This window comes from Phodopus roborovskii, unplaced genomic scaffold (genome assembly GCF_943737965.1).
Source record: "Phodopus roborovskii unplaced genomic scaffold, PHOROB, whole genome shotgun sequence".
Taxonomy (NCBI): domain Eukaryota; kingdom Metazoa; phylum Chordata; class Mammalia; order Rodentia; family Cricetidae; genus Phodopus; species Phodopus roborovskii.
The window spans coordinates 58,093,338-58,105,548 of NW_026126480.1; the positions used below are offsets into that span (position 1 = coordinate 58,093,338).

General features: G+C 49.5%; 1 protein-coding gene across 1 annotated transcript; it reads right to left on the reverse strand.

Moving 5' to 3' along the window:
- Window positions 1-1,840: 1,840 nt before the first annotated feature.
- Window positions 1,841-11,121, reverse strand: LOC127227752 (pepsin A-5). Its single transcript, XM_051192096.1, has 9 exons — window positions 11,069-11,121; window positions 9,629-9,788; window positions 8,033-8,150; window positions 7,816-7,934; window positions 6,217-6,416; window positions 4,759-4,875; window positions 3,147-3,291; window positions 2,961-3,059; window positions 1,841-2,094 (listed from the first exon to the last, which is right to left on the reverse strand). Exons 1-9 carry the CDS (start codon window positions 11,119-11,121, stop codon window positions 1,942-1,944), a joined length of 1,164 nt encoding a protein of 387 aa, XP_051048053.1. The 3' UTR covers window positions 1,841-1,941.
- Window positions 11,122-12,211: the final 1,090 nt, after the last annotated feature.

Sequence of the window (12,211 nt, forward strand, 5' to 3'; positions counted from 1 at the left end):
AGGTCTCCACTGTCATGTCCCTTGATCTGTCTCTGTGACTCAGGGGCAAGTTCCCAGTGAGGCCTCTATCCAGGGTGCACCACAGGCCTTACACGCCATAGATGCCCAGTGACTTTGGACCACAGCAGATGATGCTGTGTGGTGCATTGAAACAGCCTTGTTACTTTATTCTTCCTGTTCCTCTTGCTGTCTGTCTGTCTGAACCTACCTGTGGGAAAAGCCATCCAAAATCATATCCTCTTTTGTTGTAAAAAGATTTTTAAAAGATACATTTATTTTATGTGTATGAGTGTTTTGCCTGCATGTATTCACACCATGTGCATACCTGGTGCCCACAGAGGTCAGAGGAAGACATTGGATCCTCAGGAAATTGGAATTACAGATGGTTGTGAGCTACCATGTGTTAGGAACCAAACCCAGGTCCTCCACAAGAGCAATGAGTACTCTTAACTGCTGGGCCATCTCTCCAGGCTATAAGTATATCAAATTTTGACAGTCCGAATCAAGTGTCCCAATACCTGTGCCCAGAAAGGTTTGGGGTGGGTTGCCTACCTCAAGAAACTAACAACTGATTTTTTTTTTTATTTGGGGGCAGGTAAAAGGGGTTGAGCCTGGTGCTTTGCTTATACTAGCCAAGTGCTCTACCACAGAGCTATAGCCCCATACTCCTTTTACCTTTTACATTTTTGTTTTTAAAAGTTTTATTTATGTGTATGTCTGTATGTGCACCTCTGTGAGGGTACTAATGGAGGCCAGAAGTGGGCATCAGACCCTTTTGAGGTGGAATTACAGTTGTTTGTGTGCTGGGACCTGAATTCTGGTCCTCTGATAGAACAGTGACCTGAGCCATCTCTCCAGATCCTCTTTGACACTTTGGTTGGATACAGTGTATCACTAAGTTACCCAGAAGGGCCTTGAACTTACTATGTAGCCTAGAAATGCCTTGAGCTTGTGGATCCTCCTGCCTCAGCCCCTCCAGGCACTGAGATTACTGGCCTGTGCCACCAAGCCTATAAGGCAGAACCTGTTATTTTAACTATCCTTTAAACATCTTTCTGAATGGGGAGGGGGAGAGACATTGGAACAGTCCGCTCAAGCCGTCTTATCTGTCTAGAACATCCTTTGCCACTTTTTGGTGACCACTCCTTGTTCTAGCCCCATAGTTCTAAAGAAAAATGCCAGTCACCCCTAAGTCACAGACAAGACCATCTGACCAGGCAGAGCCAATCACAGCATCTCTTTCCCCTCTGCCCAAGATATTTGGCCCAGGATGGACACACCATTCCGGGTGGACCAATCCAAGTCTTCCCTGCTACTCTGGGATTTTTTTTTTCCTTCCCCATGATTTGTGTCCTTCCTGCTCAGCACTTTCAGATGTGAAATCCCAGGGCTAGTAACAGCAAAGTCCTTGACCTCCAAAATACAAGAGGAAGAAGCTGAGGGGCAAAGAGAATCAAAGGGGAGGGGAGGAGGGAAGGAAGAAGGGAAGGAAGATGTTTTGCCTTCCACGCATGTGTTTGCTGATTTCTGCACGTCACTAGTATCATCCCTAAAGTCTTTCTCTTCACTCATGCTGGCAGACTTGGCTTCTGTTACCATGGCTACTACATGGTGGAGGCTTGTTTCCTGGCACTCTGGAGACTGAGGCAGGAGGTGTGCTGAAAGTTCTAGGCTACAATAGTGAGTTCTAGGCTAGCCTGAGCTACACAGTGAGATCCTGTCTCAAAAACTAAACCAAAACAAAACTAACTCTAGCATCGCTCAGCGACCCCAAGAGAGCAGCCATTAGCACCAGTGGCTTTGGGAATGCAATCTTTATTCTCTACCCAGAACAGGGCTTTGCAGAGCTCCCAATAGCTGGAGACAGCTCTCTGGATGGGAATGCCCCATGAGCATTCATGTCTGTATGTGCCTGGCGATCCGCTGAAGGAGGTCCAGCACTTACACAGCCGGAGCCAGACCAATCCTGTTATTTGCCCGATCAAATACGGTGAAATACAGCCTTAGGAAAACATCCCCCAGCACCCACATCTCAGAGTCCAAATGGTCATCTATGCCTTCTTCAAAGTTGCTATAGCAGTTGTGTGAATGACCCTGAAAAAAGAAGAGCGATATATGAACTCAGCAGCCAGAAGCTCAGCTTCTTGCCTTTTTGTTTTGAGCCAGGGTATCATGTTGCCCAGTTTGCAGTTTGATTTCGTACTCACTACGTAGCTGAGGGTGACCTGGGATTTCTGATCTTTCTGCCTCAGCCTCTCAAGTGCTGGGATTACAGAGGTGCATAGCATGCCCACTTTATGCAGTGCTGTGGGCTGACCTTAGGGTTTCCTGCATTCTAGGCAAAAACTATCAACTGAGCTACATCCCTAGTCCTGCCAATCAGCTTGGTGTCCTCCTTTCATGGAGCTGAATGGATCTTTCTGGCTGCTGCAGGATGGCTTGCACAGCTGGGAGGAGACCCCTCCAAATGCTGTCATTTCTTTTTCCCAACCTTGGTTCAGCTGGTCCCTCTGCAGAGCAGGTCTTTCCTTCTCCCCTTTGGGTAGCCTGTGGATGAGACATGACCATCTCCAGGTACTTTTTCTTCTCCATGTCCCTGGTCTGCAGATCCATCTAATCCAGCTGCCTCTTTGCATGGTTCCCCAAGTCCTGTTTACCTGAGGCCACCCTTCAGTTCAAGCTACCCTCATCTTTCCTCTGAAACCTGGGAAATGGAGTGGTGTTACCATGCCCTGCTGACCCTTCCCCTCAATATTTATGGGAGGAGGAAGGAATGCCAGACTGGCTTTTGCAGTCATGATGGTTGTTTGGCCAGTACTTGCCCAGCTGGTGGGCAAGCACCTGTAATGACACATCCTGATCTCCAGGGTAGGCCTTCCTCTTCCACAGAAGTCCAAGCCTGGTGATTCTTCCTATTCCCAGGTTTGAGGAACAAACAGCCCCACTGCTGAACTCCCCACCTTCCGGATGTAGGCACTGGCTGGCACTGGGTAGGCAACATCATTGATGGTGAAGACAATGTCAGGTAGGGTGTTGATGGTATCACACTTGACAACATACTGTCAAAAAAGGGGAGGCTGGACATTAGCCCAGCCACTACAGCAGTGTGAGGAGAACCCAGGTGGCCCTCCCACACGGCCCTTTACCTCGCCATCACTAGGGACCTTGGCACCAATGAGATTCTGGATGTTAAGGATTGAGTTTCGGGGGCCAGTCAGCAAGGAGGTCCCTGTGTCCATTATACCTTGGCAGCCACCTTCACAGGCAATGACTACCCCATTCATGGAGATGCTGAGAGTCAGGAGCCAAAGAGGACACCAGGATTACCATATAGCTCCACACTCCCCTTCCCCGACTTCAAAACAGCCCTTCATCTCTCCATACCACCCCTCCTGCATGGTTACTTTACCATTTCTGATGTATTTCTGGTTATTTATTTATTTACTTGAGTAAAGGTCTTACCATGTTTCCTGTGCTCGTCTCCAATGTCCAAGCTCAGATGATCCCCCTGCTTTAGCCTCCCCAGTAGCTTGGACTAGAGCTGGATGCCACCGAATCTGGCTTTCCTTCCAGTTACCTTGTCTTTTTGTTTGTTTTGAGACAGGCCTTATGTAGCTCAGGCTGGCCTCAAACTCATTTTCTAGTCCGAATGACCTTATACTCCTGATCCTCCTGCCTTTACTTCTCAAGTGCTGGATTATAGGTGTGCCCCATCACATCTAGTCTATTTGATGCCAGGGATCAGACCCAGGGTTTCCCACATGCTAGGCAAGCAGTCTACCAACTGAGCTCTAACCCCAGCAACATCCTTTCAGATGTTGAATGCACAGAGCTGTTTCTTGCCTCAGGGCCTTCACACATGACCCCTTTGTCTGGCTGGTTTCTCATCATCTCCCAAATTCCAGCCTAATTGTCACCTTTTCCAGCTTCAGATTCAATTCAGTCACTCTCTTGGTCCCTTCCACCTTCCCTTGTTCATTTCTAGCAAGTAGTGAGGTGGTGATTCACCGTTTGTAGGGATCTGCTCAGTTTTTCAGGTTCCCAGCTGCCTGTTTTCTGTCTTGCCTCCGACCTAGCCTGCTGCATGGCTAAGATGTGTATTTGTGGTTTTCATATTGGAGGATGGAGACTTGTCTCTGCTTCTGACTGTTCTCCTGTCTGATCTACTATGGGCCTAGGACTTCACCTGCTTTGAACAGGAATCCCCAAGTCCTGGGCAAACCAGGATGACAGTCACTCATTGTGACTCTGGCATAGTAGATTCCCTCCCCTTCCATACCCCTATACCACCCCCGACCAATCTCACTTCAGGGCTTTCAGGCCACACTTTCCACCTGTGTCTCTCTGTGTGGGCCTTTTCAGGGACGACTTCTGCATATTCAGGTCTGTAGATGCCCTGTCCTTTAATTATTGCTCCAGACCCAGGCCTAACCTGCCCTCTCTGACTGAGAGTCTGCGGAGACCTTGAGGGGTTACAGCTGTATCAAGGGGTATGTCTGTGGTATGGGAGACTGGACGTCTGTGTGTGTCAGTATGTGGCACTGTATGCATGTCTCTGTGGTTGTACATGTTCAGACTTCTGTTTTTGTGTGGACTGTCTTGTGACTCCATGTGTCAGGACACATCAGTGACTTTGTGTGTGAGTATATGTGTCATTTTAGGTCCAGTCACACATAGGTGTGGACTTGTGTTGCTCCATTTGTACGTGTACACATGTTGGTGATTGCATCTAGGAGCAGGAATCAGGCTGGCACTTACTTGTCCAGAGCTAACTGCCAGTAGCTGGGCTTGGACACAGGTACCCAGTGAAGGTCTCCACTGTAGTAGGAGGGGTCCACTCCACCCAGCATCAGCATGCTGCCCTTCTCATCCTTGCTGGAAGGAAGAGGAGGGGAAGGGCTTACTGTGTGGTGGAAACTACTGGGCTGAGTTTCTTAGACTTAGCAGCACACCTGACCCTGCCAGCACACGAACACACACAGCAGCCCTCTCAGGGCCTCCACTTATTCATGGACAGGGAAATTAAGGCAAGGAGGGCTGAGTACCTGCTCCAGGTCAGTTACACAGCTCATGAGTAGCAAAGCTGAGGTTCCAATGTGGATAGCTGACGACAGAGCTGGACTCTGGACAGCCCACCGTTCTGTGGAACACTTGGGCCCCTTTGGAAACTGGAGCAACTTTATGGTTAAAAGATAATTGACCCCCAGAGGGGTGTGACTTCCACCTGTCTAGACAGTCATTTTCCGGAACACTGAGGCCCGGGGCAGCTAGGGGCGTGCTTTCCAGCTCACACAGGGAGCCCCACCCCCACCTCAGGCCTACTGATTCTAGCTGTCTGATTCTTTGTTGTCACAGACACAGTTGCTACCTAGGCATCTTTTTCCTTTGTTTACTATCTTCTTGTCTTCGGCCTCCCCCTTTTCTGTATCCTTGCATGAACTGTGTACAGAGGCACTCAGTGCTTAGCAGCTGCTTAATAAGAAGTCCGTGAATGAATCATTGTGGACCGGATTCAAGTGTTCCCAAGGGCCAGAACAGCTTGCTTATGCTAGAGAGCTGGGGTTCCTGGAGCTCACTGTTCCTGAAGAGCCCACAGCCACAGACACACAGACACACCTGCCTCCCCTCTAACATGTGGGACCAATTCCCACACTTGGTGGAGAAGAGACAAGTATCAACAGGACCTGCCACCTGCTCTTTGCCTCCTCGCCTGTCCTTCTCTGAATCAGGAACCTCGATGTAGTAGAAGAGCTGATGGACTGACCACTGTCATGGGGAAGAACCCTGAAGGCTGAGTTTGAGAGCGGCTTCTCTCAGCCCTAGACTGGGCCATCCTGGGCAAAGCCCCTCTCAAACAAAGCCTTAGTTTTCTCATCTCTGACTGAAAAGATAGGACTAACGGGGCCAGCATGTTCTCCACAGGCTGTCAGTGACTGTCAGCACGAAGGCTGTGCACACTGGGAGACATTCATCTCTACTGAATGACTCAACGTCACCACTGTTGTGCGAAAGCAGCCACAGGCAAGGTGGAAAGGGAAGATCCGATGAAACCTTATTTACAAAAGCAGATGTTGGGCCAGATCTGGTGTCCAGACCACAGCAGGCAGACACCTGGACTAGACCATGCCTGAAGGACTAGACCTTCAGGATCAGAGGGTAAACCATTTCTAATGCAACTGGCAGCCTAGAAAAAGGGCTGACTTGGCACAGGCTCACCTGCTCAAGTAGAAAGCGAAGAGATTCTGGGGGATAAGGCCTTGCATCCACAGGTTGTCAAAGACAGGCAGGATTCCCTGAAGGCTGAGGTCAGGGTAGCCCAGCCCCAGAATACCATCGAACACTGCATATTCCATAGAAGTACCCGGTTCCTCCACACTTAGGCCAAATGCCTGGGCTACAACCGTGAGGTCCCCGATCTGTGAGAGAAGAGGGTGTCCTTAAATACGGTTCTGAAACTGGGGATATGGCATGGCTGGGCTTGCAGGCGATGGGAATAGGGTCTGACCCACAGGGTATAACTGAGCTCTAGTCATGCCATGGGCCACTCAGGTGTGAATCCCAGCAGGAGTGGGCTGGCAGCTGTGGTGGTGCGGGTTGTCACCAACATCCATACCCAGATATTATCTGAATTTTAGTCTTTTCCAACTGGGGAATCTGAGATTCTGAGTGAACAACTTAGGGTTTCCCTCTTGGAGATGAGTGGGGAGCAAGGCATTTCCTTCAGGGCATTGCCTGTGGAGATCTTTTCCGAACCCCTGAGAGGTGGGAATCTGGTATATGAATTTGTTTAACTGAGTCTCACTATATGTCCCTGAATCCACAGAGCTCTGCCTGCCTCTGCCTTCTGGAGTGATGGGATTAAAGGCCTGTGCAACCATGTCTTACTAAGCTGCCAGAGTCTTCTTTTTATTTTATGTGCATTGGTGTTTTACCTGTATGTATGTCTGTGTGAGGCTGCCAGATCCCCTGGAACTGGAGTTACAGACAGTTGTGAGCTGTCATGTGGGTGCCAGGAATTGAAGTCGGGTCCTCTGGAAGAGCAGCCAGTGCTCCTAACTTTTGCGTCATCTCTCCAGCCCGCTCCCACAATCCAAGAATATTTGGATTGTGAAAATGTGTGTGTGTGTGTGTGTGTGTGTGTGTATGTGTGTGTGTATATGTGTGTGTGTATGTGTGTGTGTGTGTGCGTGCGCGCACACACACATGTGCACACGCAGGAATTTTGATTCTCAAGTCCATTAAGGTCTCCCAGGGTAATTTAAGAGTCTTTGATGGAGCATAGCTCTTCTGAATCCGTGCTCTGCTTTTCCTGCCTGGGAGCTCAAGGCCCCTTGACTGTTCCCAGAGGCCTGGACCACAGGGCTGTTGTCCCTGAGAGCACTTTCTCACTTGCCTGCTTATTCTGAGTCATACCCCAGCTGTTTGGCTTACCAGCTGTGTGACCTTGGATAAGGCCCTGGCTCTTTCTGTTCACCTATGGAATGAAAAGTCTTGGCAACGCCTGCCTTGGGCTTGTTGAGAAAATTCATGTAGTTATTTTGAAGACTGTGCCCAGCCTACTGTCTGGAACAATGTGGGGCATACAAGTGGCTTATTTTTACATACTTCTTTCCCTCTGCTACTGGCAGAACCATTTTGTGCTCCCCTTTGGGGAAGGAGCTACAAATCTGAGCCTTGAATGTGTGTAACAGTTGGGGAGGGTTACCAAGGAGGAGGAGCTCCACAAGGTGTGTGGCCAGCTGGCAGAGAAGGCACTCCCAACTGGCCCTGCCCACAGTCTTCACACTCAGAGCTAGCCTCTGATTCCCGGGTTACCTTGACAGAGTCATAGGCAAGAAATCCTGACATCTCTCCTGAACCATAGGCGACATTCACTGGTTGGCCCGAGAGTAGGAGAGTGGAAGATTGCAAAGGGTTGAAGACCTTGTGGTGAGCTGCAGGACACAGGCAGGAGGTGACTCTCAGGTGTGCTGGGACAGGAGGCATAATGAAGGGCAGGGCAGGGCAGGGCAGGGCAGGGCAGAATACTCACCACAGGCTGGGCTGGAGCAATAGATGGACGGAACCCATAGGTAAGCAGAACCAGTATCCAAGACAACCTTGAACTCCTGAGGGGGTGTGCCGATGCTGATAATACCAATGTAGGCCAGCTGCAGGAGAGGAGGGCCATGGCTAGGGCCAGCCTGGATGCCTTGCCTGTCCCCTGGCTTCTGGGGTGCCTGCCTCCACAGTACTGTCCACACTGCTGAGCCTCTGCTCAAACCAGGGCTTCCTTTTAGGAACGTTCCATCCTCTCTCAAAGGTCTCAAATTCTTTCCACCTGTCAGGAGGCAGCCTAAGCGCCTCCTCCAGGCAGCCCTCCCGGGTCACTCCAGGCCTCTGTGCTCTTTGCTTTCTCCAATGTCAAAATAGTTACTATGAAGACCACTCAGCCAGTCCTTTCATTGGGCACTCGTTTACACTCCTCTGCCTTTCCCTCCTCCCCTTCTCTATTCTTTATGGTAGCTCTTCTCAAAACTTTCTGGTTGCTGTGATTACAGGCATGCACCACTATGCCCAGCTGACATCCGTTTTATTCTCCATTTCTCTGGCTAGGCTGTTATGTATTAGGAAAGGAAACTTAAATTTAGTCAGGTGTGGTGGTGCATGCCTTTAGTCCCAGCACTAGGGAGGCAGAAGCAGGTGGATCTCTGTGTTCAAAGCCAGCTTGGTCTGCATAGCAAGTTCCAGGCCAGTTGGAGTTACACGGTAAAACCTATCTTGGAAAAAAAAAAAAAAAGAAAGAAAAAAAAAAAAAAAAGAAAGAAAGAAAGAAAGAGATTAGCCTCTGCTCATCAGAAATGACAGCATCTTGCTAGCTGATCAGTGTCCAGCCCATCTCAGCACTCACTAACTGGTCATTGGTTGAAATCTGAGTTTGAAGATGTGGGACTCCTTTCCCTGAGATACCGAGCTTGATTTGCAATTGGATTTGCTGGTATTGGGTTGGTTGTGGCTCACCCTTGCTTGGGGCCCAGAGATTCACCTAGGTGAAAAAGAACAAAAGTCCAGGGTCCCAATGACTTGTCACAAGCACAGAACAGGATGTCTGTGTGGTAATAACTGGTCATTGCTAGGTCCAACCTGCCAGCACAGCCCCCAGAATGTGTTCTCCTTGGCATAGGGGGATGGGGAATAATGGGGGGGGCAGGTCCCTGTTCCTCACCCATTAATTTTTTTCTTTCATGTATGAGTGTGTGATGTATTGCAGGTTCAGATGCAAAGAGGTATCCTGTTCTGTCACTCCAGATTATTCTTTTGAGACAGGATCTCTCACTGAACATAGAGCTAGCCTGGCAGGCTACAAACCCCAGTTACTCCTATTTCAGCTTCCACAGTGCTGGGGTCAAAAGTGTGTGTGGCTACATCTAGCTTGTATTTCCTGTGGGTGTTAAGGATTTGAACTGAAGTCCTCACACTTGGAGTGGCAGGTGCTCTTAACTGCTGAGCTATCTATCCCAGTCCCTACTTCCCACCCCTTCTGGCTTTAGGAACCCCAGCACTAATGCAGTATGCCCCAGAGGGGCCACAGCGCTGGGCAGAAGCCCTAGGGGGCACTCGGGAGCCCCAGTCCCCCTACCACACTAACGTCTAGGTAGTTCTTCAAGGGCTCATAAGTTACTGCTGGGTTCCAGTGCTGCTTAAGAAGCTCGTGGGCGTGGCTCCGAGGGTACTTCTCCAGGTAATCCTTCAGCTTGTTATTTTCCCGAAGGTTTTCTCGCATGGACTTAATCTTCATCAGAGGGATTCTGTAAATGAGCATTGGGAAGGAAATTGAGCCAGAGAGAGGCACCACAGGGTGCCGAGAGGCAATGAGGCAGATGCACGGTGGATTTTCCTAAGACCATTACTGGAACAGGCCACACAACACAACAGGAAGACCATGGCAGAGTGCCTGGTTTCCAACCCAGGTCTGGTATTGGCTCTCGAGCAAGTCATGGGACCATTCTGAACTTTAGCTTCCCTTTCTGTAGAAAAGATGGGACGGTGACTCTCCTCACGCAGGGTCTGGGGGTGGGGGTGATGGATAGGGAGCACCTGCCATCTAGTAAGTCCTAACAGTGACAGCTGTTGCTGTCACTCTTTCCAGGGTACTTACTATCTTTCTTGAAGCAACCTGAGAGGAAGGACGGGAGATCTGGGCATTCCGACTCCCTCTCCTTGTGACTCAGCTTTGGTCACCATGCTAGTTACCATAAAAGCTAGGCCTAGCAAGCAGCCCCTTTTTATGTTTCTTTTCTTTCTGAGACCAGCTCTTATGTATCCTAGGCTGGCATCAAATTTGATATATATATATAACTGAGGATGACTTTAAATTTCTGATCATTCTGCCTCCACCTCCCAAATGCTGAGCTTACAGGCAGGCAGGCACCACCGTACACAGGTGGCAGCAGCCCTCTACACCCATATTGGCTCAATCAGAAGTGAGGGATGAGAGATAAAACGGAAAATGCCAGGGAGCCAAAGCAGGGAATCTGTTAGGGAAATGATGAGGCCTGAGAGTGAGAGCCCAAAGGCTGTGGACAGACTGTGTAGATGTCTGTGGACAGACACTTGGAGGTTGGGAAGACACAAGGAAGATCTGTAGAGACAGACATGTTGGGAGAGATCTATAAGACAATGTAGAAGAGATATCCCTACAGCAGCACAAGCTGTACACTCAGCGATTCCAGGGAGAGACATCCATACAGCCCAGGATGTGACTTGTGCCCTTGGAGTTGGGTGGTCCCAACGATTTACCCCAAGACTGCTGGGCCCTTCTGGTGCTCTTGGTGAATGGACACCTAAACTCTATGAAAGCCAGGAAGGTTACATTTCCTTCTTCAACCAGGGATAGGCAGGGCAAGAATAGAGTCAGATGGGGTGGGGGATGGGATGGAAGGGGAGGTCAGGGGGGCATGGGAGGTAGGGACGGAGAGGGAACTGGGATCGATATGTAAAATGAGGAAAAATAATAATAAAAGAGTCAGTTTCACAAGGGTGAGAAAGAACCCAGGGAGACAGCTGAGAGCACCCACCCTATACTTACTTGACTAAGCACTCTGAGAGGGCCACAAGCCAGAGGACCCCAAGCCGCTTCATGATCCCTTTCCCCTGCTTAAGGTGCTTGGGAGAAGCTAGTTATGGGCCTGAAGCTGTGTGGAGAACTGCTTGTTAAATAGCTCTGGCCTGCTCTAAGCACTAATCAGCCCTGGAGGACCACTAATAGGGCTTGATAAGAAATGCAAACTTTCCGATAACATCTTTCCCCTAATAGGGGCTAAAAACTCTCACAACCCAGGGAGTTTTAGTGGCTGAGAATGTTAACACCAAGCCACCCCGACTTCACAGAGTGGGGAGACTCTTGCGATCTTGGTGATAAAGTTGCAAAAGTAAGTGCCAGGTGCTGCGCATCTGCCCTTCACATCCCATGCAGTTCCAACCGGCCGTGAGGTGTGTCCCACTGTCCCCACATTCTCATTAGAGAGCGGGGTGCTGGGAGGAATAGAAGGCCGAGTCTGACAAGCCAAGTTGGATATCCAGGACCCACCTGGTGGGAGGATAGACTTGCATTCCACAAGCTCTTCTTTCTTCCACCTCCATATGCCACTGTGGTTGCACACAGGTACCTACCCACCCACATAAGTAATGCAACATTTAAAAATGTATCCATGAAAAATGAAAGACATTAACAAAACCAAAAGAGGACAGGCAATCAGTCATCATGGAATCTGCTCAGGACCTAGGAGGCAAAGTGGGTGGCCGCGCTGGGCATGATGCTGCATTATCTCACCACAAGGGGGAAGTCTTGAGTCAGCTCTGACCTGCCACTGCCAGGCTGGAAGGAAGCCATGGTTCCAGGTTGGCCACTTTTCTAAGGAAAGTCAGAGCCTGGACATTTATGTGAAATTTCTGTTCTTTAACGTTAGCGGCTGGGATATTATAATGGATAGACTTTGGTTTTCATATAGTCCCTCCACCCAAACAGGTGACAAGACACCATCCCAGAGGGTGCAGGCTCCATGCACAGCAGGAAGGATTTCGGCAGGGACAACATGAAGAATCTGTTAGCCTTAGCTCTTACTCTTTCTGTTCTGTCACTTTTTTTTTTCCAAGATAGGCTTTCTCTGTGCAGCCATGGCTATCCTGGGACCCACTCTGTAGACCAAGCTGACCTTAAATTCACAGAGAT